This window comes from Martes martes (assembly GCF_963455335.1).
Source record: "Martes martes genome assembly, chromosome: 16".
NCBI lineage: Eukaryota > Metazoa > Chordata > Mammalia > Carnivora > Mustelidae > Martes > Martes martes.
This window is the reverse complement of record NC_137904.1, coordinates 19,472,141-19,499,658: the sequence shown is the minus strand read 5'-3', so window position 1 is coordinate 19,499,658 and position 27,518 is coordinate 19,472,141. Positions and strand designations below refer to the sequence as shown.

Below are 27,518 nucleotides of genomic sequence, written 5' to 3'. Positions count from 1 at the left end.
TCGGCTCAGGAAAAGTAACAAATATCTGCGTTGGAGTGTTTTTTTTTTTTCTTTTCAGAGAATTTGCTAAAGACACAAAAAAACCTCTCCAAGTACTCAAAAAGGTATTCAAGTATGCATGCTGCTGAGACCTACCTGCTCAAGATGACCAAGTAGCAGCTGCCAGTTAAATAAGACTTCCCTTCTTCTTAGAGACAGGCCCCCACAGGCACCCTCCCGCCACTTCACAGGCCCTGCCCCTCAAGCTCACCTAGGTCGTTACCCCTTCCCCTATCTCACTGATCTCCACAAGGGCCTAGGTTGCCCAAAATTTACCCTAGGAACGGCAAACTTGACAGCCCGCCATTCCAGCACTCCTGGTCTTCTGGGGATTGCTGCCCAGTTCTCCTGACTCAAAGGGACAAGGGCAGATGACCCAAATCAGGTGGTCAGCAACTTATTAGGGCCAGCAAGCCCAGGCCCTGGGCCCCCACCCCACAGAACCCCTCACTCCAACTGATCTTCACTCAAACCTATACCACATGAAGCTCTATGGAGTCTCAGCCTCTCTTCTATGACCAACAGGTGACCTTTATCTGTTGTGTTCTTCTCATGGGTCTAGTGACTGGCAGTCCGGTAAACCCTAGCTGGGTGCCTGTGACACTACCCCCTTAAAATACGTTTTAGGGGTAACCTTAAATTTGAACTAATTTACACATTTATTTGCTTTAAAAACTCTTCCACCAGTAATATTTCTGGCAACAGCCCTCCCAGTTGAACAAGACTGGTACAGAACACACAGGAGAGACTGGGGCAGCAGGTTTCAAAAACTCACTTTATTCCAATGTGAAATGAAGACGTGATGGTTTAAAAACAAGAAAAAGTTCTTGCTCAGCGGTGGGGAGGCTTCGCTTGCTAGCTCACACCCACTGCCTTTGAAACAAGGTATCTGGACAGACCATATCCAGAAGCAGCTCCCCACAAAGCCCCCAGGCAGAGGCCCCAGCCCGGGAACAGCTCCCTCGGGCTCCCCAGGGTGGCCATCTCCCCTGGACCCATCAGGGCTCCAACAGCAGGCACAGAGAAGCGGCGCAGGTGGGCAGGAGAGGGAGTAGCTGGGGCTTGCGGGACCCACCGCCTTCCACAGACACGCCCTACCCCGCCCCCGAGCTCCTCTCCTTTCTGTAGGAGGCGCTTGTGTGACAAGGACCAGGTAGGGAGCTGGGCTCTACCAACAAGTGGCAATCACTCCTGTATCTAGTCAATTCCCCGTCAGGATCCACGACTCAGCCCCGATTCCCATTAGTCCCCCATGCCTACCCCAGCCCCACTGCGCGTCAGACTGCTCAGCTTAAAAGGGGGAGGATACATTCAGACTGTAGCCCCTAGGGTTAGCCCCAGCTAGGACACAGGGAGTGGGGAGGCATTGCCTCCTGCTGGGGCCCAAGGGCAGACAGGCCAGGGCTGGGGACAGGGTGTCTGTCTACGGAACCACCACTGCCCACCCTTCCCCCTGAGTCTGAGCACAGCAAGGCCAGGCCCAGTCACAACTAGGAAAGCCCCTGCTCTCACCTTGCCATGAAGCTAAAGTGCACCCCCACCCTCCAGCCCTGCCACAGAGCTCTGAGTCCCCATCCTAGACCACAGGAAAGCTCCCCTCTATTTGGCTTCAAACCTGGACTTTAAGCCAAGTCGGGCCCGGGGCAGTGGCAGCAAAAGCAGCAGCCATAATGTCAAACATACAAATGACCTGAGAAATCTCATCTTCACATCACCCACTCGAAACCAACGTGGGGCTATGTACAAGTTAGGAAGGACGGATCGAGACACTCACGGGCATGGACACACTCGCACACACCTGCTTGAGGATGGGGGGCCCCAAAGGGGCACCTGCCCCCCAACTGGGAACTGATGCCCACACACTCCATTCATGTGTCTTCAATGAGGCCTCTGGATCGTATATTCATTGAACCAGTGCAAAAACACCTCTGGGGGGTAGGGGGCAGGAAGGCCAGGCCAGGGTCCCAGGAGGATGCTTGGGGGTGGGGTTGGGGTTGGAAACATGGAGGAAGAGGGACTCGTTTCCTCTCCCGACCTGTAGGGCGTGCCCCCTTCTCCTGGAGTCTAGATCACTGGGTAACGGGGCAGCTGGCTGAGAGTCCATCTGTCTGTCCCTTTCTACCCCTGCAAGCTCGGGGAAGAAGGGTCCTTGGCAGCCTGGGGCTGGGAGGCTGAATCCCCCAGGGCCCCTGCTGGCTCAGGCTCAGTGACCATGGGTTCCTCAGCCTTCTCCCTGTTTCTGCTGGCCTCCTGGAGCTGCTGCCGCCGCGCCACCTCAGCTTTCAGATTCTCCAAGTCTTTTTGGCTGAGTAAAAGGACAGGGGTAAAGGGCAGGTGTCAGAGCAGGCCTGGGCCCTTTCTGGCCCTGCTTAAACCTAAGCCCGGCGCAAAGTCAGTCTCCTTTCCTTGGCAAGACATGTGTGGAACAAGCACTTCTTTCCCCAAAGTCAGAAGGCTTCTAAGTGCTAAAACAATTAAGCGCTCCAGCTGCTGGCCACCACCTCCCGTGAAGGCCTGGCTCCCGCTCAGCCTTCAACTCCAGCTCGAACAATGTGGTCCCTCGGGTCCTCTCCCACAGCAGCCAGCACGCAGGGCGAGAGACGGGTGGGGGCAGGCACACAGCGGGTAGGCCGTGGTGCCGGAGGCCCAGCTGACCACACCGCGGCCCCCAGCGGCGGGCAGGGCTGTCTGGGCCATCAGGGTGCAGCGGAGCCTGGGGGTCTGGCCGTGGGGTGCGCGCCCACGGAGGCAGCGGGAGGCCGCTCTTCGTGCATGCGCAAGGGGAGACTGCTGACACACAGCAAGCGCGGGGGGGAATACAGCTCTGTCCCTGCTCTGCTACAACTGTGTGCAAATAAAAAAATGGGAAAACAGGAAAAAAAAAATCCATGTGTTCCCTCAACTAGGCAGAATGTTCCCTGAACTATCCACCATGGGCTCTCCTTCTCAAACCCAAGCCATGACAGTGAATGATTTATTTGGAAAAGCGCAACAGGAAAGCCAGCTTCCCCGCAGGAGCACGAGGGACTCACCTGAGAGGAATGAAGAGGATGCCGTTGATGACGTTGAGCTGTTCCAGGACGCTGGCCATGCTGGGGGCTGTGAACTGCGGGGCGGCAGTGAAGATGAGCCCCGAGCGGCGCGGGGGGTCGGGGGGCAGGGGTGAGGGGACACCCACCTTGAGCGGCGGGATGTTGGCGCTGGAGCCATTGCGGTAGATCTCATTCATGGTGCGCTGCAGGGCCACGGCCTGCTGGGTCAGGCACTTGAGGTACTCGGAGCTCTCCTTGGTCTTCTCGTGGTCCTCGCCCAGCTATGGGGCAGACCGATAGGCATGAGGCCGTCAGCAAGCCCACAGCCACCCCACACGGCCCCTGCCCCCGCCCCTCCGCTGCCACCTCAGCCCCCACCGTGGCCCACCTGGGTCTTGTAGATGGTGTAGCCTTCCTTCTCGTGCTGCAGGGCCGACCGGAACTCCGCTTTGCTCTCATAGACCCGGGCGACCAGGTGGTGGCTGCAAGGACGTGAGCACCGCACAGAAGGGACACAAGTGGGCAGGGGCGTGGCAGGGGCGTGTGGACTTGGCTAGATTCTGCTCTGGAATCCCCCCCAAGGGGAGCAAGCTGGCCCAGGGCTTAGCGGAGAGACCAGGCTGAGATAAAATTTCCTCTGGAGCCAGCCGGAAGACAGAACGCTGGCTCCCCTGTCCACCCTCCCTCTGAGTGCCCCCCCCCCACCAGGACCTTGTCACTGTGGCCCTGGACACATCCCCGCTACCCTCCCCCTCCGCCCCTAACCCAGCACGGCCTCACCTTAGGGCCACCTTGAGGGACTTGGGCCCATGGTACTTGGTGCTGACAGCCAGCGCGTTCTCCAGGAAGCGCAGCGACAAGTCATACTCCATTACTCCGTGCAGCACCAGCCCAATGTTGTTCTGAGGGCAGTGGGAGGGCCCAGGTCAGTCCCACTGCCCCAGGACTGAGGCTCGTGCCTGCCCGGCCTCCCAGCCCCACCGGCACTCACATCCAGCAGGGCCATCTCAGGGTGATCCTCCCCGAACACGAGCAGGGTGAGGTAGCGGGCACGGTACAGCAGGCTCAGGGCCGTGGACAGCTGGCTGCTGGCAAAGCAGTACAGGGCCAGGTGCATCTGTGGGGGCAGCCATGTCAGGCCCGGGGCTCACGGATGCCCCCACCAACCCCGACCGCCCCCACCAGCTGCTCACATATTCCTGGATGGTGTTGGGGTGCTCAATGCCCATCACACGCTCGCTCATCAGCACAGCCTTCTGTTGGTTACTCAGGGCCTGGGAGAGGTGGGGAATTGTCATCCCGGGGTGGGGAGCTCCCCACATCGAGTCTGCCTGGCCCCCCGGGTGACTCAGCCTCCTCAGCAGAGAGGTGTTCAAAACTGTTCTGAGCACATAAGGTCATGCCCCACTTTGAGGCCTTTTAAAATAGCTTGTCCTGAGCCTTTTACCCCTTAACAAAATCTGTGCAGACATCTACGCAAATCTAAAATGAGGCTAAAGATAAAGCAGTAATAAAAAGAGGCACACACAAACAACAGACAGACTCTAGGGTTGAGGTGTGGAGGCCTACAGGGCACCTGCGCCAGGAAGCAGCCTCTTGAAGCCCCAGGCCAACAAGGCAGGTGAAGCCCAGCAGGCCCAGAACACTGAGATATGCCCCATGCAGCTCTCACAAGGTCCCAGGCCCTGTGACCGAGAAGCCATCCTTCCCACTCTCCTCAGGAAGGGAGGGCCCGTCGTCACCCCCACTCTGTCCACAAGCATGGTGGCTCTCCCACTACCTAACTACGGAGCTGCAGAGCAGGGGAAGCCAGCCCAGGCCAAACAAGCCACTCCCCGGGGTCCCCTGGTCTCTGCTCCTCCTGGGGGGGCCCCCAAGGAGAGCAGCACCCTTGGCCCCACAGATGGGGCACAGTTCCCCAGGCCTGGACCTCCGCTTCCTGCGAAATGGGGTAAGAACATAGCCCTGGCTCCCTCGCTCGCCAGCCCCCAGTGCCAGGCTAGGCGCCAAGGCCTCCGCTGACACAGCCCAGAGGGTGCTCCAGGCCCACCTCGGCGTAGTCGCCCATAATGTAGTGGAGACGAGCAAGGAGGCGCAAGCAGGCGCAGATCTCCACGTGCATGGCTCCGTACACGTTGTTAAACAGGTTCAGGGCCTCATTGATGAGCTCACAGCCCTCCTTCAGGAAGCCTGCAGGGCACCCCCAAGGGTGGCAAGGTCAGGGCTGGGCCAGGGGACTCCCCTCCCCCCTGGCCACACCTGGTCACGCACCCTGCTGTACTTTGGCCTGCCCACTCTGGAAGAAGTGGAAGGCGTCCGAGGCCTTCGGGTTGACATGCTTGACCACGGGGAAGATATTGAGCACGTCCTCCTCGGTGAATGCGGGTTTGTGGCGGCTGTCAAAGCTGTACTCCTTCAGCAGGATCTGGGGGACACAGCCCAACACCCATGGGTGGCCTCAACCCTAGGCTCACGTGGCCAGCACCTCCCCACCTACCACCCCAGGTCGTTAGAAAGCCACACACTCCCCTACCCTGATGGTCCCACAGACGCCACAAGAGGGAGGGAGGGCAGGAGCAGGGCCCTGAGCCACCCCACCTGGATTCCGGTTTTCAGGGAGATTTCCCGCAGTAGCGTGATCTTCTGCAGGCCATAGGTCTCCACAGCCTGGTCCACGGTCTCGCTGAGGGAGAGGCGGCATGTGGGCCCAAGCAGTCCAGCCCCTCTTGGCCCCCTCTTCCACCGCTGCCTCCCCACCTGAGTACCAAGTACTCACCAGCCAGGACCCACACCAACAACCCCCATCCCCACTCCCTGAGCAGGCAGCCCTCCACTGCTCCCTTCCTCCTCTCCCAGTCCACACCCTGCAACCACAGACTGAGGCCCCGCCTTCCCCCCCCCCCCCCCCCCCCCGCGCTGCTCACTCACCACTCGAGGCTGAAGTCAAAGTAGTTCTTGGCCTCCTGGCAGATATTCTTCCAGAGCTCCTGGGGTGTCATGACAGCCCAGGCTGTGTTATCTGCCGTCCCTGGGGGCCGGTTTCTCCTCCTCCTGTTCCTCTTCTTGGAGATGAGCTCATCAGCAGGCAGATGGGCCACAGGGTTGGGGTAGGAGCTCAGGAAGCAGTTGAGAAAGTGGCTGATGGCAGCCGAGAGGCCCGAGAGCTCCACTCCCTGCAAGAGAATTTGGGACTCGCGTCATATGGGCCCCCCCACCGCCCTGCCCCGCCGTGGTGGGGGTAAGGGTACTGGCATTACCTGTAAGTACGTCTTGAAGATGTGCTTGGCGGAGCGGGTGATGAGCTCTCCGATGCCGATTTTCTGCAAGGGTTCAGAGAAGGGAGTCTGAGTCCGGCCCAGACTTCCACCCAGCCCCCCCCCCCCCCCCCCGTGGCACAGCCCAGGAGCCCGGGCGTCACGCACATAGATGTGGTCCAGCTGCTCTCGGGCCGGGCTCCGCACGACCAGGTCGAGCACCTTGCCCAGGTAGCGCATGTTAATGCCCCGCTGGCGCATCACCTCGGCTAGTGTGGCCCCGTCCATGGGCAGCACCGCGTGCTCGATGCAGTCCTTCACCTGCAGGCAGCAGGACGTCAGGCCCCCCCAGCCTGGGCCCTCCACCTCAGCCCACCCCGGGTCTTCCTGGCAGGGGAGCTCCTGCTATCCTGAGGCCCTGAGAGAAGGAGGGGCCTGAGACTCGAGCTCACAGTTGGGAAGAGTGAAGAAAACAAATCAGCAGCCAAGACATGAGAAATGTGTCCCCCAGCCTTCTGCACAAGCAACAGGAAAATGGGAGACAGCAGTCACCCTGTGACAACCAGGCCCACCCAAAAGGGAAGCAGGAATGAAAGAGCCCCAATGACAGAGCCCAACAGAATGAGGGCTCCTCTCTGGGCACACAGGACACAGCAGAGGGGACCACTTGGGGTCCCCAGCACTGCCAAGTCTTGGAAGTCTGTTCCAAGCCTCAGAGAGATCCGGCAGGGGGCCAGGGCAGCTGGCATGGAACACTTGGCTCAAAGATCTGAGAGAAGTGTGCCACCCAACCACAGGGCTACCTTACTAGGAAACAAGGGCCCCATCATCCAAAGAGCCTACATACAAAGCATGCTGAGGCTCAGAGGACAGGATCCTCCCCACCTTTTTTACAGGTGCCCACTTGTCCTGTCACACATGGGCTCAGAGGACCAGACCCCCCAGCTGCCAGCTGCTCTGGAAGGCACAACAGAGCAGACTCTGTGCCTGATGCCTCCCTTGACCTCTCTGGCCCCATCTCTACGACAGTGACAAATGCACTCTGCCCCACCTGCCTCACAGACCAGCAGGTCTAAGAAGTTACTCCTGGAAAGGTTCTACAAGTTTCCAGAAGTGGATGGATAAGGCACCAGGGCCTTTCACAGCAGGCCCCGTGTAGCCCCTCACACCGGTGGCACCTCCCTCACCAAGCCGGGGATCTGGCAGGACAGCAGGAAGGCAGCGGCGTCTTTCAGCAGCTGCTTCTGGTCCCGAACTTCCTCCTGGCAGGACTCTGGGAAGCGAACCCCTGGGGGAAGGAGAACAGAGGCCTGAGCCAGGCAGAAAGGAGGCAGGTGGGGGAGACAGAGAGCAGCACCCACCAGCACCCAGGGCCCCATGATGACCCCCACAGGATTCTGCCCAGCCTAATGCAGAGCTTGCCTGGTGAGAAGATATCAGGGTTGAAGCGAACGTCAAAGGCTGTGCTGCTAATGGAGCCAACTGCCTTGCAGGCGTTGCGGATCACCTCGCGGCTCCGAGGGTCTGCTGTGAAGACACAGCAGGCTGGGAGGCAGCGCCCCTCCCCTAGTGGTGGGAGGTGCCACGCGCCCCCAAGCCTGGCCCCAGATCCACACAGAGACAACTGCCAGAACAGACACGGGCTTGGCCCTCCCGACATCCACAGCGGCCCCACCTGTCCCATCGTCTGAGGCGATGGTCTCTGCCAGCTCCTTCACCTTGGCCAGGCCACTAGCACCACCCCCTTCCTCCTCACTTCCGGCCTCAGGTCCCGGGGGATCTTCAGGCTTTGACTCCGAGGACAGGGAGTCCCCGTTCTCCAGCATGCTGGGGCTCTCCATCCTGCCAGCCTTCTGCTGCATGAGCTGCAGGGCAGCCAGCTTCATGAACAGGAGGTACCTAGGGCACAGCAGGGCAGGCAGAGCAAGAGATGGGAGAGGAAGCCTCACTGGCCAGCAGCTTCCTGCTGGCTGCAGCGACCTGTGACATGCCCCAGACTTCTGGCCCGTATGAGCATGGGGACGCACCGTACCCCAGCAACTCCAACCAGCTACCACAGGTCACTGCAAAAACTGAGCTCTTCCCAAACGGAAGGCGGCAGACGGAGTGTGAGTGGGGCAGGGGCCAGGGACTCCGTGCATGCCAGGCTCTCAAAGGAGAAAGACGGCAACCTCACTTGCATTTTGAGGAGACTGGTTTGTGGTGTGGGACATTTGATGTGGCTGACTCCTAAGCACTGAATGCCAGCAGCGGTGACACCTCCTGATACTGGAACATTTAAAACACTTTAGCAGAGGTGGTTGGGTAGCCCAGTTGGTTAACCATCTGCCTTCGGCTCGGGTCATGATCCTGGGGTCCTGGGATTGAGCCCCTCATCCCCGCGTCGGGCTCCCCCTCTCTCAGTCCCTCCTCACTACTGTGCTCTCGCTCACTCTCTCTCAAATGAATAAATATAAAATCTTCAAAACAAAACACCTCTAGCAGATTTCCCTATGCCCACTTGGAGGAAGAGCGCCACCTCCACAGGGAGCCCCTGCTCTCGCTGATTGTTGCTTCTCCACCAACATAAAGCTCCAGGATACCCTTCCTGCAGAGCCTGAGGTCACCCGGGGGACGCCGGAGGTGTAATGACAGTGGCCAAAGCCTCTCCCGGCAAGGATAAGGCCCCGGCACTGCCTCCTGGCGGGGAGCCCTCCGAAGCCTGGGCCCTCACCTGTGCTCCACGAAGGCATCCACGAGCTCCTGGCGCAGGCAGCACAGCTTGTGCCGGTGGGCGCGGGGGAAGCCGGCGCGTGTGCACTCCTCGGGCAGCCCCTCACCGGGCACGGGCAGGAAGTTGAGGTCAGGGGGGAAGGTACGCAGCAGGTCGAGGATGTAGTGGCGACCGTCATTGCCGATGATGCCCTTGCACTCCACGGAGGAGCAGAGCTCCACCTCCTCGTCCCGGTCGTTGAGCACCCGGTGCCGCAGGATCTTGAGAGGCCGGCTGGTGCGTTCCAGCAGCTCCAGGTAGCGAGGGTGCGACATCACTGTCTTACCAAAGTCAATGGAGCCGTAGATGACACTCTGCTCCTGGTCCCGCTCCAGGATGCCCGGGATGATGGACTGGGCCGTGACGCGGTACCCACGGTAGTCCACCACCACCGTGCCCAGCGTGTACAGCCCCTCCACGTCCACTGCATTGTACGTGCGCACCCCGTTCAGGTCATTGGTGGGTGCCACGTACGCTGCCACGTCCCCACCGAAGTCCTTGTAGTGATCACGCACATCAAAGCCCAGGCTAAAGAAGATGTTATTCCAGATGAACATCTGCATCTTGGTCTCCTCGCTGGGGTTGATGGCCATCACGTTGCCATCAATGACCGCCATGGCGCCCCGTGTGGCCGCGGCCGTGAAGTCACTGTGCACCTGGGAGGGGCCGAGACCAGGAGGGTGAGAGAGGCCCCACCCCCAAGAGCCGCAGGTTTCAGCCCACCTGGCCAAGCTCGCCCAGACGGTGGGGGCAGGTGGACGGCCCTGGGGGTCATACCTCAGCTTCCTCCCACTTGTAAAACGGGAAGAAACCCATTTTCTAAGAAGTAATTTATGCTCAGAGAGACAGCAGAGCTTAGGGATTCTCAAGGAGGGGAAGGACAGGAGCAGGTCTCAGATCCACCCATTATGTGTCAGGTGAACTTGGCCAGGTCAATGCTCAGACCTGTTTCCCCTATCTATGTAACAGTGATCTTGGGGCGCCTGGGTGGCTCAGTGGGTTAAAGCCTCTGCCTTTGGCTCAGGTCATGATCCCAGGGTCCTGGGATCGAGCCCCGCATTGGGCTCTCTGCTCAGCAGGGAGCCTGCTTCCTCCTCTCTCTCTGCCTACTTGTGATCTGTCTGTCAAATAAATAAATAAAATCTTAAAAACAAAAACAAAAACAAAAAACAAACAAACAGTGATCTTTACAAGGTGTCCCAAAGATGACAGGAGGCAATGCCCATAAAACACCGGACACGGTCCCTGGCAAAGTTTGTACTCAACACAGTGAGATCTCATGTTTACCATTATCATCTCTAGGCAGTAAAAGGTCCCAGTGGCAGAGAGCGGAGGGTGGGAAGCCGAAGAAACCTGTCACACAGCCCACAGTGGAGGAGGTCCCCCTACCCTCTGCCCAGCCCATGGACTCCAAGTCTCGGAGAGGTCACAAAACAGAGCAGAGACAGTCTGCCTGGAGAGAAGTCAGCCAGTGCTCTGCAGGGTACCCTGACCAGCCCTCTTGGCAGGTGACAAGCTGGCCTGAGGCAGCCAGTTGGGCAGAGGGAGCTGTAGGCACCTTGAATATAGCTCTTTCTCGAAGCAGCCGCTCAGGCAGGTTCTTGCGGGGCAGTTCCCTTGTTGTCTGCAGCTCCTCATTCCAGTCCCGGGTCTGCAAAGGGACCAGGGAGGGAGATGCTGGCTCAGCCCAGGCCCCAAGACCTGCTCTGGACAGCCCCTCCCTCCACCTGCCTGTGGACAGTCTCAGAAGCTCCCCAGAGAACGAGACACAAGCAGAGGTACACAGAACCCAGCCTGGCACCCACCCAGGGAGGGGGAGAGAGGGGCCCAGGGAGGGCGGGGCCAGGCTGCAGGCACCTGTCCAGGAATGTGCTCCTCATAGCCCAGCCTGGAGGTGTAGGCATCCTCTGCACGCACACAGTCCATGGCGTGCTCAGCCTGGGGGGCCGTCCAACTGTACACCTGGAATGGGGTGGCAATCCTCTCGAAGGGGTGGCGCTGGACCCTGCGGCACCGAGAGGGGGAAGATGGGGAAGACGGCCAAACTCAGAGCCCAGGCCCAGTGACCTTTTCTGAAGCTCTCCCAGCTCTCACGCCTCCTGGCCCAGAGATCCTGCCCCCACCTCCCCGAGTCTAGTGGAAGAAATAAATGGGCACCTCTTCTGGGACTGCTGTGTTGGGGTATCGCCGCTCCCTAAGGGAGGCTCTGGGGTCCCAGGGGCTGAGGGCATAGGGCTTCTGAGGGCAGCCATGCTGAACTCAGGCCGGCAGGCTGGCCCCGCCCCCTCATGGGGGATGAGACAAGGGGCAGAGACTGAGCCAAGGTGCTACCTCTTCTTCTGCAGCACGGCGAAGTTTTTTTTGAAGGTCGGGCTGATCTGGTTGAGCAGCTCCACCAGGGAATGGCTGAGGAAGCGGGGGCTGGCAGGCTTAGGGTTGAAATGATATGCTGTAGACCTGTGGGAAGAGGATGGTCACTGCACAGGGCACCGCAGAGAACTGCCCGAAGCCCCAGATGGGCTCACACAGGGACTCACTGATTCAGGTAAAAGCCCCTCGTGGACGCCGTGATGCTGACTTGTCGGTCCTCGGCTGTGATCACAAATAGGTACATGAGGTCCCCGTGCATCTTGCGGTTCCCAGGGGGTGGGTTCCAGCCGCTCATGGTGAGCACTTTCAGGCACTGAAGGGGCTGCAAGAATGGCCAAGCATGAGTGGGGGCCAGGCCTCTGGGTGCAGTGCTGTCCCCCCACTGCCCTGCCCAGGGCCTGCTCCCCAGCTCTGTTCCAGGAGTACTACCTTCCAGTCACGGTTCTGGGGCTGCAGGGGACACAAAGGCCGCTCCCGGCTCCCTGGAAGGATGTACTCAGGGGGCGTGCAGTCAATGGGGTCCATCTCCAAGCCCTTCTTCCGCTTCCCGCTGTCTGAGGGACCCGAGGCTAATGGTCAGCACAGGGCCACCCAGGGGCAAACTGGCCACAGCATGGATGCCTCCAGCCCTGCCCCCTGCTGGTGGCAAGGCCTGGCCCCCAGACCCTTCACTGACCCCTGGCCAATTTGCCCCTGGACCCTCTGCCCAACCCCCAGCCCCAATGCCTCCCGCACCTCCCAGGTCGCCGTCAGTAAAGACGCTCAGGAAGGACAAGGAGTTGCAGTCAACCCCGTTGAAGGCATCAGATGGGTCCAGGCTCTTGAGCAGGTCTCGGACGTGGCGCACGTGGATGCGGGCCTCACGGACTGTGTACGGCTCTGGTGGGAAGGCGAGGGGCAGCACGTAAGCAGGGCACATCCCCTGCTGCACCAACATCTCCAGCACAGAAGTCGGCCATGGGGCTACCATGATGGTCCTGATTTTCACATTTTTGGCCTCCACTTACAAATTCCATTATGAGCACATAAGCTGGAGTGCTGGACTCAACACCCCCCCCCCTTTCTGTTGGGCAGGGATGCTTGTTTGCAAAGAATCTACTGCCAAAGGGCACAAAAAACATGCCTCCAAAAGCACGCAGGCCTCAGGGAGCCCATAAAAATCTCCTGCTCTTTCACAGGTGTCGCAGGTGGACAGGCCCAAGGAGCTGCGGGGCCCCTACACCACAAGCCTCAGTGCTGCTCTCCTAGGGCAGCCCTTGTTTGGGGGTGATCTGAGGACTTCTCCGTAACTACAACACTGCACCCTAATATATGCTTTGTGAATTTTAATGGGGGCTCTTTTTGGGGAGGAGACTTTATCACCAAGTAAGTTTGGGCACACTTGCATTACACTTCCCACATTTGCTTTTAACAAGCTCACACTGGCTGGAAACTCTGAGTTCCCTCTCCCCTGGGGACCCAAGGTCACAGGAACTTTTATCTTACAAGCAAACCAGCCTCGCCACATCTGTCAACTGCTATACATGGGGCCCAACTGCTCTATTTGAGAGCAGTGAAAGTTTTAGTTTCCTTAAATTTAATGTTTCTTTCTTCTTTTAAATTCTAAACTATAATCAATTTTTTTAAAAAGATTTTATTTATTTATTTGAGAGACAGAAAAAAGCAGAGGGAGGGGCAGAGGGAGAAGCACACTTCCCACTGAGCAGGGAGCCTGATGTGGACTCGATCCCAGGATCCTGAGATCGTGACCTGAGCTGAAGGCAGATGCTTAACACACTGAGCCACCCAGGTGCTCCAAGATTTAACTTTTTTTTTTTTTTTAAGATTTTTTTATTTATTTGGGAGACGAGATCACAAGTAGGCAAAGACGTAGGAAGAGAGAGGGGGAAGCAGGCTCCCTGCTGAGGGACTCAATCCCAGGACACTGAGATCATGACCTGAGCCGAAGGGAAAGGCTTAACCCACTGAGCCACCCAGGCACCCCATTAACTTTTCTCTCTATAGAATTTGGGCTAATTTCAAGCCCTTGGTACTATTTGTTTGTTTTTTAAGACTTTATTTGACAGAGAGAGTGCACATGCACATACACAAGCAGGTGGAGTAGCAGGCAGAGGGAGAAGCAGATGCCCCGCTGAGCAGAGAGCCTGATTTGGTGCTTGATCCCAGGACCCTGGGATCATGACTTGAACCAACCTAAGCCAAAGACAGACGCTTAACCGACTGAGCCACCCAGGAACCCCAGCTGGCCCTGTTTTTTCTTTTTTTTAAAAAACCATGACTTTGATATTTAACCTACAATGTTGGAGGGTACACGTGTGAAGGCCTGGGGAGCAGATCCGAGCTCCAATCCTGCCTTCAGAAGTTCAGAACTGTTATGAGCCTCCACACACTCATCTGTGACACTGAGATACCAGCCAGGGTGGGTGGAGTGCGACCTGGCCCCATCTCCATGTGCCCTCCCTTGGCAGGCTGCCCGACTTCTGGACAAACCTTCCACCACACGTAGCACCGAACCCTCTTGTAGGCCCTCGACGCTGCGCAGCTCTGAGAAATGGTCTAGCATGTTGCCATCCAGGTGCAGTGAGAAGCAGGTGCGGTGGCATGTGTCTTCGCGGTCCATGAGTACCTGGTGGATCTCCTGTACCATCTCCTGGGGGGACACCTACCAAAGGAAAGGTCAAAAACACCCTGGTGAGAACATACTACCTTCCCTACAGTGTAAAACTAGGACAAGTGACAGCCAGGCATGGCCTTCCATTGTCCTCCCTAACGGGCTTGTCCTCTGGTCCCCAGCACCCTTCTTCCATCTCACCTGTAAGGAAAAGGGCTCAATCCCAGGTGCCAGGATCTTCACAGAAAAGCCTGTGTCCTGAATGACAATGACTTCCTGTCCAGTCGTCTCCTCTCCGGGCTCAGCCTCATCCAGACCATTTTCCCGGGGCAGCTCGGCAGCTCTTTCTTCCTTCTTTAGGCTCTCTGGACAGTCCCCATTCAGCAGCATGACGGACGGCAGCTCTGCAGGTAACAAGAAAGGAGCTGAGACAAGCGGGGCCACCTGCCTACCCACCTGGGTGGACATGTGCGCCAAAGAATGGCATCTGCATCTCCTCCCAAGACTTGGCCCTACCAGAGACCCCCCAGTCCCACTCACACTGGGCACACAACCTCCCTCAATCCTGGCCACCTGGAGACCCCTGCTTTCTCCCCTCCACATCCTGCGCCCTCCCTTCCCATCTGGTCCTCAGTCTCCCAGTCTGGCTTCCATCCAAGCACACCGCCCAAATCCCTCTCCCCAGAGTCACTCCAAGGGCCAAACCCAACTGTCTTCTCTGTGTGTAACTTTTCTGCAACACCCGCCACTGCTCACCTTCTCCTCCCCTTCCCTATAGCCACTGATCCCTTGTTTCGTGTTCCTTGCTCTCTAGCTCCACCCCCCCACAGCCCAAGCTGAGGGTGTCCCAAGGCCCCAGCCTCTCCTGATCTTCCATGACTTCAAATGCCCTCCCACCATGCAGCTAACCTGCTCACCTAGGCCTTGTTCAAGCTTTTCAACATGTGGCCATCCCTTAGGCATTATCAGAGTCTCATTTTGTTCACATGGAATTCACCTTCCTCAGTAAGGTGGCCTCTGCTCTGTAAATGCCCCCTGACCCCTAGTCACCCAGCCTAATCTCCAATGGTCAAGGAACCCAGCCTCTCTGCAGCCCCAGACAGGCCATTTTCCCTATTTCAAGAGCACCACTTGGAATCCACTGCTCACAAGATCCAAGTTTCTTAGGCCAACACTCTGAGGCACCAGCCCAAAGTACATCTCAACTCCAGCCAGCTCTCCCAGTCAATGTCTCAGATACACCCAAGTACTAGGAAACCTGAGAACAAGCTCCACATCTTCCCTTCCACCTCTGTGCTCTTGTGCAGCTCATGCTGCCCACCGCATTGGGCAAACTTCTACTCATCTGTCAAGGCCCAGGTGAAATAAACCCCCTTCTCTATTTATTTAGAGCACAAGTTGGGGAGGGGGAGAGGGAGAGGGAGAGAGACTCTCAAGCAGATTCCATGCTCAGCACTTGGAGCCCGACACAGGGCTGGAATCTCATGACCCTGAGACCATGACCTGAGCCGATATCAAGACTCGGACGCTTAACCGCCTGAGCCACCCAGGCTCCCCTAAATCCCCTTCTCTAAAGCCTGCCCAAATGGGCCCTGACAACAGAATCACTGCCTCCTCATTGCCCCCAGAGACATGGTGACCACCCCCCAGAGCACTGTTCTGTCATTCTGGGGGGCTGTTCACACTAGCAGCTGTATCTTCTTCCTTCTGTCCTTCCTGCACTCAACGGAAAAGTACCAAATTAATGAGTTAATTACTGCAAACGTGGAGTTAAAAGTCCCATAGTTGGGTACAGCACCCAATTCACACGCTGTAGGGAAAGAGAAGAAAGCAGGTGACAAAACCTACCCTTTCTACCCAGCCACTAAGGGGAATAAAGGAGAGCCTCCTCCTTGCCCCGGGGAGCAAGGACTGCCTCACAATCATGCCAGGAAGACACAGGCCTGCCCATTTGGCCCATGGGGATTTCCGCCCATGGTCTGCCTGGCAGCCAAACTGGCCCCTTGCTTGTCTGAGGGGTCCAGACAGCTCAGCTCAGCTCAGCAAGCCCCGGTCCATACCCCACCTCCTCTTCCCTACTGGTATTTTCCCCAGACTTTTCTGATCCCTACCCAGACCCACCAGAAACGTGGAGCCAGGGGCCTCAGAAAAGGAGATAAGCCTAGCACAGAAGAGCACACCAGGGGGTTGTGTGGAGAAGCAGCTCCCTCTTCCCTGTGTCCCTTCAGCTCAGTGATAAACAGGACCACCAGGAGCTAAGACATAGTTCCCTCCACCTCTCTCCAAATAAGGACGTCTGGCCCAGAAAAGTTCAGAGCCTTGTCCAAGTTCAAGAGCAGACCCTAGATTCCCCATCAAGAGCCCACACCACCATGCCGTCACACCGCCCTCAATCTCATCCACTATGGACCTCCAAGGACTGTTATCACGCCCATCTTTTTTTTTTTTTTATTTTATTTTTTTAAATTTATTTATTTGTTAGAGAGAGAGAGCGAGCGAGCACAGGCAGACAGAGTGGTAGGCAGAGGCAGAGGGAGAGGGAGAAGCAGGCTCCCCACGGAGCATGGAGCCCGATGTGGGACTCGATCCCAGGACACCGGGATCATGACCCGAGCCGAAGGCAGCTGCTCAACCAACTGAGCCACCCAGGCGTCCCTATCACGCCCATCTTGTCCCAGCACACCTCTTCAAACCTGAGGTGGAACTCCTGAGAACAAGGACACTCGAGGATCTCTCTCTAATGAGCCCGCAGCCCCAGCAGTGTGACCACAAGCCCCTAAAGTGAGCAGCCATCCCAAAGGGAGAACTTGGCTGACTCTATGACCAAGCAGGGAGAAGGGTGGGGAGAAGGGCGGTGCTTGGTCAGCTTCCAACAGCAGCAAGAGGAATGGCAGATATGAGGCAGCACTTCCCCTAACTGGGTCCTTGAAAAAGGCTTTGCTGTTGGAAGGAGCCCCCTCCCCCCAATACAGTACAGCAGCGCTGAGGTCTAAGACCCCACAAGTGAGAAGTCAGAAACTGGACCCCAGACAGAAGCCTGTGCTCCCGGAGTCTGGGCCAAGAAGGATGGGAAGGAGGGCAGGGAAGACAAGGCAAGGGTAGCCACAGCTCCCACCCCTCTTCCCCAGGCTGGGGAGCCTGCCCAGAAGGTACCTCAGCACCATGTTATGCCCCAGGGAGGTACCCAATCCCCTATCAGATTTCAAAGGAATGTGGCTGGTTCCCAGGGGCCTCCATGGCCCCAGAATGCTGGCTCTGCCTCTCCTCCTTCCTCTAAGGAACCCTGAAGGTCTCCCTACCGCTGGATTAAGGCCAAGTGATCTCCCCACAAGAGGCTGGCTCCCCGCCCCCACAGCCCACCTGGTGCAGTTGGAGGCTGCCCTCTCCTGGACTCTGGAGTCTCAGAACCGCCACCGCAGCAAGGCAGCCAGCTCTCCGGCTCAGGCTCGGCACTGCCTGAGTCCCCTGTCCCGGCCTCTGCCACCATCCTCGCCCCCATGCAGCCGGTCAGCCCAGGGCTGGAGCTCTGGCTGGCTTCGGGTTTCAGTGGGGCCAGGCCTGCTGGGGCAGCCCTGGGAAGGGCACACTCCCCCTGCCTCGCATCCTGTTCAAGGTCGGCCAGAAGGACGGCTGTGGGCCAGGAGGCCCCAGTGGCTCCAGGACCCCATGGGGAGCTACTACCAGCGCTCAGGTCCACCTCCCTGTACCCACCAAGAGGGGGTTCACTACTGGTGAAGCCATGAGGGGGGCAGGAGAACCCAGCATTTGGGGTACCTGGGTCCCTCGGGATCGAGAGCCCTGGGGACTGGCTGGCAGGGGCGGGGCCCAGTAAGTGGGTCCTCTCCTCGGCCCCAACCCCAGTGTGGGTGGGCAGGACGGCTTCAGCCAGCTGCCAGCAACAGCTGGCACAGACCCGGGCCCAAGCCATGAGACGGCTACCGCGTCTACCCCGTCCACCAGTCGCAGACGCTGAGCACCCTGCCTGCCTCCTGGGTCAAGTGGCTGGCTGAGGCCTCTGGCTCCTGCTGCCCCCTGCAGGTGACCTGGCAGCTCTCCTCTTACTGACAGTCACTGGTTCTGGTGGGAAGGGGGAAGGGCCCTCAGTCTCCCAGAGGACAACTGCACCCGGGGCCCCAGGCCTCCAGCTCCACCAAGAAGCTGGCAGGCTCTATCTTCCCTTCCCAGCAGCCCCTGCGCTGCCAGGAGAAAACTAAGTCTCTCTCTGGGGGAAAACAGAGCTGGCAGCAAGAGGCCGAAGGCCGCTCGGCTGTGGAGAAGGAACATGCCCAGCCTCGCCAGGGCACCTTCCCAGGGCCTCTGACTTGTTGCCAGGGCCCAGCCAGCACTGCTCTGGCATCCATGCAAACCAGCGTGGGGGCGGGGAAACAGGCTCCCTCTGGGACCCCTCCCCTCCAGTTCTGTCCCAGGCAGGCCCTCAGCGTCTCCACAGCCCCCACCAAGGGGGGGCTCCCGTCCACACATGCTGACCAGATGGTAAGAAGGGCCAGACCCAGGCAGAGCTCCTCTTATCCTGCCCTCTTCTCAAACACACCCAAACCCTCTGGAAAAGGGGGTGGGGCAGGCACCCTGGCAATGACCTCTAAGTAGCAGCATCAACCATCTCCATTCTGGTTCCCAGAAAGCCTGTGCTCACGCTTGGCCCATCCCACAGCAAGTCCCTCAGTCAGCTCAATAGGCCCATCTCACTTGAGGAAACTGAGGCCCCAGAGGCCAGTAAGCAAACTGCCCCAGGACCCAGAGGCGACAGGTGGCCAAGCCACGTCCAGAAAGAGCCAGGTCTATCAGGTGTCCAAATCCATGCCTCGGAGTGCCACTTCCCCAGAGTGCAGCACCCACCAGGTACACGGCATCTCTTCTTCCTTCGGGACTCAGGCTTCAGGCCAGTAGGCAGATCTGTCTCCAACCACAGCACCCTCCCAACCTCTACAACCCTGGGCCAGCACCCCCTCTTCTCATATCCCAGAGGCACCCCTAGGATCTGGGCTTTAGAGAAGGGGAAAAGGTGGTCCTCTGCAGAATGGGAAGGGGTTGCCCAAATTGCACACTGCACACACACACACACCCAGTCTTCACTGGCTGGATCCGAATGAGGAAATAAAAGCGTACACCTGGACTGGGAGCACAGAGCCCCCATGGGCTGCAGAAAGGAGGAGTTAGAAAAGAAACTTAGAATATCCCAAGCGGCCTGTGTCTTCCCCAGCCTGGCATGGCCTCCCTCACTAGACTGTGCCAGGGCCAAGCCCTGCCCCAGTCAAGGCCTCCAGCAGGAAGTAAGGCCCCAAAAGACACATCACCCCTCCCAGGAACACAGGGCTTCAAAAGAAAAGGGTAGGACCAGGCAGGCAGCCTATGGAAGACCCCAGTGATGTGGGCATCTGTCTCCTTCCCGTCCCCCCTGGCCAGAAATAGGTCTGCAAGGTCTGGAGATAGTCCCGTGATCTTTAAGCTGGTCTACTCAGACCTCCTCACATTTAGAGCTTTAGGATTCTGTTAGAGAGCTCCCCTAAGCCCTCAAGCTCCTCCCCAGTCTACCAGCCCCCTTTTCTGCTCTGGGCCTCAACTCCAAGGAGCCCTCCCCTAGGCAGGAGGAACTTGACACACCACTGTGAACTTGAAAAACCTGCCTGTTCTCTTAACCCCTAAAAGCAGCTTTATTCCCAACAAGGTAACTGACCCTTGCCCCGAACCCCAAAAGGCCTGGATTACCTCCTCAAAGGGACTGGAGAACCTTCCAGAGTTGAGTCCTAAGGGTCAGGAGCCTAGATGAGAACCTACTCAGGGATCACCATTAAGGGCACGATCCTTCTTTGAATAGATTCAGGATAGCTGTAATTCAAAGCCTAACTATCTATCTCGCTTACCAGAGACATAAGGGGCCAATGTCACCCCCACCCCCACCCCCACCCCAAGCACTACCATGCTCCCAGTTTCCCAAAAATGAACAGCTGTGCCCTTCCCCTGACCCAGGTTGCCCCAGACAGAGCCTCTCAGCACACAGCAGAGGCAGGGCTTTACTCAAGCCCGAGGGGAAACCCTCCAACAGACTCTCCCTCCTCAGTCCCCATGTTCTCAACATAAACCCAACCAACATGCCTGTCCTGGCTTCCTCTGGGACATGTAGGGGAAGCCTTGGCATGCTGGCCACAAGCTAGAAATCCAAATGCCCCCCCACCCCGCAGCTACAATGCTGTGTGACCTTGGACAAGTCACTTTATCTCTCCAAGTCTCTTTGCTAGAAGGGAAATCCGCCAGACCCAACCTCCTCTTATCTAGCCTGCCCCACTGATTCAGAGCCCCATCAGGGTAAAGCCTGGCAGGCTGGAGTCATCAGCATCTGTTGTTCTGCCCAAACCTGGCCTTATCTAGGCAATCAGCAGAGCTGCCACTGTACCTACCCCCAGCACAAGGTAACTCTGCTGTGACACCGTCAGAAAGCCTCCTAAATATTGTTCCCATCCTGACCCACCGAAGCTGGGAACGGAGATGAAGATGACAAGTCCCTGCTGAGAAGCGCTGGGGGGAGTGGAAGACAGGGGTAGTTCTGCATCCCACCACTAACCAGAGCAGAGAGGGACCACAGCCCAGGACTGGGGCCCTGAAGGATGATTTGGAGATGACAACCGAAGTGCTGGAAAAGGGCTTCCAGCCTTAAGGCTGGAATCTAAGACATGATGTAAGGAACAGAGAAAGTCCAGGAGAAACAGATGAAGCAGGCCCCACCAGAGAAAAGCTGCAGCCACTCCCAAAGACAATGCCACGTAGACCCCACGGGGGAGAGCTGGGAGCTCCACTCCACACGGATGACCTTTGCCTTAAAAAAAGCAACCCTGAGCTGATCCACTTTTCGCAATAAGGCGGGTTAATGATCAAGTTCTGGCACAAACACCTACTCCTGCCAAGGAGTTTGGCTTTACCCCCACACGCAGGCAGACCCCCTAGGTCTGCAGATCAAGCCAACACCTAACATGGAAGAGATCACAGCCTGAACACCTAGGGTTAAAGCACTGCCTCTGGGAATGAACCAGACAAGCCCCCTCACAATACACACCCACCCCCAGCTCGCACTCTTCTCCACAGACCATGGCTGGTAAGTCCCAGGTTGAGCTTTACTCGCAGGGCTGCAGTCCTGTACGCACGCAACGCTTCAGATCCTGACGGGAAGGGTGCCAGACCGAGCAAGTGTCAGCGACCCCAGCCGGGAGGCTTACCCATGCCCGCGCGCGGAGGGGGTGGGGCCACCGAGTCTATCAGTCTGCGGCGGCGGCGCACCCCGAAACCGCGTGCGCGCGCACGTGTCCCCCCTACGGCTGTCTACCCGGGACCCCACGTGCGAAACCCAGGCCGCAGCCGGGGGCGACAGTGAAGGTGACCTTCAGGGCGGGGGCGGCCCGGTAAGATGCTACCCGGCACGGCGCGGAGGGAAGGCGGCGGTTCCTGCAAACCCCGAACCCACCCGCCCACTCAGCCCGGTCCAGCCTCCGCGCCCTGCTGACCGCGGGCTCCGGCCCCGCTCACCGGCCGCGCCCGGACGCCCCTTGCCACCGGCCTGCGAGCTGGGCTCCCGGGCGCCGTCGGCCGGGGCAGCCGCCGGCAACTCGTCCGTTTTGATGACCATGGCGGCAGGAGCGGGCGTCCTGCTCGGCTGTCCGCGCCGCCCGCCGCGCCACTAACCCAAGTGCCCTGCGCGCCGCGGCCGCTGCGGGAAGGACGGAGTCACCGGCCCACGTGGTGCGCGCTGTAACCTTTGACCCCACCGCCGCTCCCCTGCCCCGCCCTCGCGACCGGCCCAGCCCACGGAAGCGCGCGAGGGACAAAACGCACCGTGCTCGTTGGCCGCCCACCAAAGGCGGTGACGTTCCCGAACGCCTTAAAGGGACCGCACTGTGACTCCGAGTATAGAGAGGCTTCTGGTCCCCTTGAGGGGCGGGGCTGCGGAGAGACGTCCTTGCCGTTCTTAGCCGTCCCGCGGGCGCCCTGACCTTGGGTGGAGACTCTTCTGGGACTGCCATTGCTCACCGTCCCCTCCCCCAATGGCCCTCTGTTTTCTATTGCAAATCTGCCAGATGACCACGCGGTCTCTAATCTGCGGCGTCAGTGTGACCCACGGCACCCTCCTCACAAAGCTTGAAAGGGTGGAGCTGGGGTGCGTCTAGCTTCTTGAGGGTGCAGGGCAGTTAAAGGGGATGCCGTGTCAGAAATGGAGCCACCAAACTTTGCTGTGAGCTACAACGTGCTCCTCCCTACAAGCGGCCTCAGCAGCCCCCACCAGATGGGTCCTTACTTACAGGTTGGCACATTATTCCCATTTTTCAGTGAAGGAAGCTGAGACCAAGGTCACACAGACAGCGAGAACAAGAGCTGAGTCAAGCTAAGTGCACAACCTGGACACTTTACAGTCGTTCGTTATTTTAGGAGTCTGGGTTTTGGTGGGGACTGAGAAGTGAGATCAGAATGCTGCCCAGGTGGCATTTTTGCCAGGTCTTGCCAGTGAGCTGACATTCTCCAGGGAGAGAGGAGGGAGGCTTGGGAATCATTTAAGGCCTATTCCTGACATTTGTCAGGATCTGATGGGAATTGGGAAGCTGGAACTGCAGAGGGTTGGGCCCTGGAGCCTCGTGAAAATTTTGAAGAAAAGCGGACTTTGTCCTGGAGTACAGGTACTGGGAAGAGGAACTAGTGAAAGTCTTGGCAGCATTTAAACCGGAGGAAGGGAGATGAGAAATGCTCTGAGAGCTGTGTGGGGGATAAAAGGACGCTGAACCAGATGAGGGGCGGAGGAGGGTGGGCCATTGCACAAGAAGCCTGGAGATAAAAGAAAGACCTGACTACTGGGTGTGTAAGGAAGGCAGGCAGGCAGGACGGGGTATAAACCTAATACTTGATTAGGTTGGAAATCTGCATCCTACAACCTCTACCTTGTCTCTCTTTGTAACTTGGAGCGAGTCACTTCTATTCCACTAAATCTCAGGAGCTTCATCCATCAAATACGCCCATCTATCTAGCCTCTCACTAGCTGTTGTGAGAAGATAGTGGTCATCAAAGTATTTTAGATAGTGTGAAACTCTGGGTGATTCACTGTGTCTTTCTAGTACAGCTTGCAAAAAGCTCAGTGCTGCCGGAAGATCAGAGATACCAGACCAGACCAGATACCAGAGATATCAGAGATACCAGGAGAAGTTTCCATCTGGTGGGTGAAGTGAAATGCACACAGCAACCTCATGTCCGTGGCTACAGAACAAAAGCCTTTAAGGATGGCTATTCTAAGTGTGCACAGGAGGCAGTCAGGGAGGGCTTCTGGAAAGAGGCAGCTCTGAACTGAGCTTCAAAGGGTAAGAAGGGTTTTATCGAGCAAGTCAGAGGAATTATGCGGGCAGACACAGAAGGAAGGACTCTGAGAATTTATTCACTCACTTAGTGATTTATTTTTAAAATATTTTAATTTTACTTAGAATTTTAAACAGGTAACACATGCACGTGGTTCAAACTTCAAAAAGTAAAAAAGGGTATACGTTGAAATCTCTCACCTGCCCCCCACCCCCGCACCCCCCACCACCTAGGTTCCCTCCCCAGATCACCAAAGTTACCTGTTCTTTTATATTCTTTGCATATAAGAGTGTGTATAGATATTTTCCCCCTTTCATTACACAAATGTTAACACACTCTACCTGCTATTCTTTACCCTGATTTTTTTTTTTAAGATGTTATTTATTTATTTGAAAGCGAGGACAAGCAGGGGGTGTGGCAGGTGAAGGGAGATGGAGAAGTAAGCAGGCTCCTTGCTGAGCAAGGAGCCTGATGTGATGTTGGGCTGGATCCTCGGGTCCTGGGGATCGTGACCTGAGACCAAGGCAGATGCTTAACTGACTGAGCCACCCAGGGGCCGCTCCCCTGATTATTTTACTTGACAGTACATTCTGGGAGATCGTTCTGTATCAGTACACAAAGAGCTTTCTCATTCTGTTTTTTGGCTGGATTATATTCCAGTATGGTGCCATAATTCTTTTAACGAGTCTCATAACTGATGGGTACTTTGTATCCATGAAACTCAAGGGATGTGGAGAATTGTGCCTAGTCCAATGTAGCTGAAGGTAGAAGGCCCCTCCATGTTGGTGACGTTACCCATAACCAGAAATGTAGGTGAATTTTTTTTTTTAAGATTTTATTTATTCATTTAACAGACAGAGATCACAAGTAGGCAGACAGGCAGGCAGAGAGAGAGGAGGAAGCAGGCTCCCCGCCAAGCAGAGAGCCCGATGCGGGGCTCGATCCCAGGACCCTGGGATCATGACCTGAGCCGAAGGCAGAGGCTTTAACCCACTGAGCCACCCAGGTGCCCCGAAATGTAGGTGAATTTTAACACTAGGAACAGCAAGCCTGGTAATAGGGAAACATACACAAAAAGCATCATCCTCTGGCCACTTTCTCTGTCTGATGGCTGACCTCCAGTAACATATTAAGCAGACAGTTTTTTGCTTTCAAGCTGCCTCCACCAATGTCTCTTCATCATGGTCTTAAAAAAAAAAAAAGATTCTATTTATTTGGAGGGGGAGCAGGGGAGGAGTAAGGAAGGGAAGGAGCAGGGGAGGAGGAGCAGAGGGACAAGGGGAGAGGGAGAAGCAGGCTCTGCACTGAACAGGGAGCCTGATGCGGGGCTGATGCAGGGCTCTATCCCAGGACCCCAGGATCATGACTTGAGCCCAGGCGCCCCTCTTCATTATGGTCTTTTTTTTTTTTTTTCTTCATTATGGTCTTAAGAGCAGCTACAATCACCACTTTCCACAACTCTTCCCACCAGTGCCTATACCTTGTGCCATGGTTAAGAGGACTATGTCTGCCAAAGCAGGACACTTTTGAGAGTGAAAGTGGACATGATTAATAATGGCATTGGGATAACAGGCATAAACTGAGACTGTCTCAGCCATGTTGGCATGTCTGGTTCTCAGGTGAGGCATCTGGCTGCTAGACTTGGTGGGGGGGGGTGTCTTTTTTTTTTCCCTCTTTTTTAAGATTTTATTTTTATTTTATTTTAAGAGAGAGAGAGAGCGCACACAAGCAGGGGGCAGTGGCAGGCAGAGAATAGAGGGAGAAGCAGGCTCCTCAGGAGTAGAGAGTGGGACCCTGGGATCAGGACCTGAGCTGAAGGCAGACACTTAACCAACTGAGCCACCCAGGTGCTCCTAGACTAGGGGACTTCCTGAAAGCAAGGGCCATACCTTATTCACCTGGGCATCCCCAGCATCTTCCTAAAGCCTGAAGCACAGTAGTTGCTTAATGCTCATTTGCTGGTTGAATGGATGAATCACGTGTACAGAGTATCAGGCAGTGCTTTTGAAGGCTCCGTGGGATGCTGAGGAGGGAGTGTTGCTAGCAATGCAGGGTTTCACCTTTGATCCCCATGTTATTTATAATATGTGGGCTTTCCTTGTAGATATCCCTCTTGTGATCGGTATGCTTTGACTTTTGTATCCAGAGCTTCAGATCATTTCCACAACGCCTGGCTGAGACCCAGGCTGAGCATAGGAGAGGTACCAACCAGCCTATACCATACCCTGGTCTTCCTTCCCTGTCCTCTTCACGGTCAGGAGCTGGTCAGCATGGGTGCCGGCGACCAATCTGTCCATGGGCCCAGGGACTAACCAGTCTTAGCTAGCAGCCTTAAAACCTGCAACTTAGCTTCCATGGATCCCTTTCCCCTTTCCCTAGCAGGCTCCAGTTACATAGTCCCCAACCTCAGGGCTGGCTGCCTTGGGGACTGAGCATCTCAGTTTTCCCATCTTTAGGTCTCCTGCGTAAAGATGCTACTAAGTATGAAGGGAGGTTTATCAAGGCTGAGACCTACCCTACGTAATTAAACTGTTTAAAGCCTCCCACCTCCCTAATTAGTGTTATGATGAATACACCCACTCAGCTGGGCATTCCTATTTCCCCCCTCCTTTTCAGAGTTTCCAAGGGGTTGGAGAGGTGAGCAGGAACCCAGACTCCTGGATTGAAGAGGGGAGTCCCCCTACCTTACTGGCTTGACTCCAGTGACCCATAAGAGAGGAAATGCTCCATCTCCCTCAACCCCAAACCTGTGTGAGCAGAACTGCCAGGAAGGAAGGAATGACAGTCCTAGAGATGCCCTGGGCCTCAGTCTCCCCATCTGTAAAATGAGGGGTTGCATACGTGATCTCTGAGTTATCTCGTGCTGACATTGCACATCTCCACCCCCTATGTGTCTCTGGGCTGGGTTCAGCCAAGCACCCCCAGAGGTTTGTGAGGGGACCCTAAGGCCAATTTCCCCTTCTCTTCTTTTTCTAGAATTGAACATGGGACCCCAGAGTTCTGGGCAGATGTTTATCTAAGGCTGGACCTTCCCTCTCCTAGCTGCCCCAGGAGATAAAGGGTGATTGACTACCAGAAGCCTGAGCCATACTTCTCAGAATGGGAATGGCTATGGGTCTGGTCCTTGCCCATCCTGGGCTCAGTCTGATCCCCAGAGGCTGGAGCAAAGAGATGGGGCAGCCCAGGCCTGCTTGCCTGCTGCACCTGGATATACTGGGTGGAATCAGTACACATGACTTCAAGTCCAGCTCGATCCCTGACTCCTTCACTACAGCTTCCTCACTTACCTTGAGTAAGTCACTTTTCTTGATGTCAAAGCAGGCCATGTGTGGAAGCCATCCCAGGACTATAGTCAAGCTCAGATATCATTGTATATGTTAAGCTCCTTTTAAGTTTTCGCTAGAAGCAGTTACCCCCTCTCTAGAACTCTGCAAATATTGTATTCAATGTAACTTATTGGTTGGGGTCCACTAACTTTCCAACAGTTGTCCAACAACTGATTGTTCTTGGACATCATCATGACTCTTGGGATTAGCAAGCCAGTGAAACCCAACTTAAAATGGCTTTAGAAAGTATGTCGCCAGGGGCGCCTCTGGGTGGCTCAATGGGTTAAAGCCTCTGCCTTGGGCTCAGGTCATGATTTCAGGGTCCTGGGATTGAGCCCCGAATCTGGCTCTCTGCTCAGCGGGGAGCCTGCCTCCCCCCAACCCCCGCCTGCCTCTCTGCCTACTGTGATCTCTCTCTCTTTGTGTCAAATAAATAAATAAAATCTTTAAAAAAAAAAGTATGTTGTCGATTGAAAGACCATGTTAAGATAACTAAATGCAATGGGATCCTGGATAGAACACCTGGAACAGAAAAAGGGCATGGGTGGAAAAACTGGTGAAATTCAAATAAGGTGTGTAGCTTAGGTAATAGTCATGTACCAGTGTCAGTTTTTTGGTTTTAGTTGTACTCCGGTAAAGTAAGATATTTCTATAAGGGAAAGCTGGGTGAAGGGTATACAGGAACTCTGTATTATTTTTGCAACTTTTCTCTAGGTCTAAAATTAGTTTAAAAAATTTAAGTTAAAAAATGCACAAATTAGGGACACCTGGGTGGCTCAGTCGGTTGAG

The 27,518-nt window shown here is 56.4% G+C and overlaps 2 protein-coding genes across 7 annotated transcripts; both read right to left on the bottom strand.

Annotated features, from left to right (window-relative positions):
- Nucleotides 1–793: 793 nt before the first annotated feature.
- Nucleotides 794–21,845, bottom strand: LOC308357641 (clustered mitochondria protein homolog). Of its 6 annotated transcripts, none has more exons than XM_080827332.1 (26): nucleotides 21,595–21,845; nucleotides 14,260–14,462; nucleotides 13,938–14,109; nucleotides 12,183–12,326; nucleotides 11,877–12,001; nucleotides 11,615–11,769; nucleotides 11,409–11,534; nucleotides 10,935–11,082; nucleotides 10,636–10,728; nucleotides 9,039–9,733; nucleotides 8,001–8,224; nucleotides 7,748–7,852; nucleotides 7,513–7,613; nucleotides 6,494–6,646; nucleotides 6,329–6,391; nucleotides 6,000–6,244; nucleotides 5,670–5,754; nucleotides 5,343–5,496; nucleotides 5,122–5,261; nucleotides 4,265–4,345; nucleotides 4,063–4,188; nucleotides 3,852–3,973; nucleotides 3,460–3,553; nucleotides 3,218–3,352; nucleotides 3,072–3,145; nucleotides 794–2,344 (listed from the first exon to the last, which is right to left on the bottom strand). In XM_080827332.1, exons 1-26 carry the CDS (start codon nucleotides 21,692–21,694, stop codon nucleotides 2,158–2,160), a joined length of 4,050 nt encoding a protein of 1,349 aa, XP_080683458.1. In that variant the 5' UTR covers nucleotides 21,695–21,845; the 3' UTR covers nucleotides 794–2,157. The 6 variants fall into 6 exon arrangements, with proteins under 6 accessions (XP_080683458.1, XP_080683459.1, XP_080683461.1 ...); XM_080827333.1 differs by having other exon boundaries at nucleotides 7,748–7,849; XM_080827335.1 differs by lacking the exon at nucleotides 21,595–21,845 and adding an exon at nucleotides 21,159–21,177.
- On the bottom strand, nucleotides 17,238–17,986 carry LOC308357643 (uncharacterized protein; the record flags this gene model as incomplete). The annotated part of the gene is made up of 1 exon (XM_080827351.1): nucleotides 17,238–17,986. The coding sequence occupies one exon, from the start codon at nucleotides 17,984–17,986 to the stop codon at nucleotides 17,354–17,356; it is 633 nt and encodes a 210-aa protein (XP_080683477.1). The 3' UTR covers nucleotides 17,238–17,353.
- Nucleotides 21,846–27,518: the final 5,673 nt, after the last annotated feature.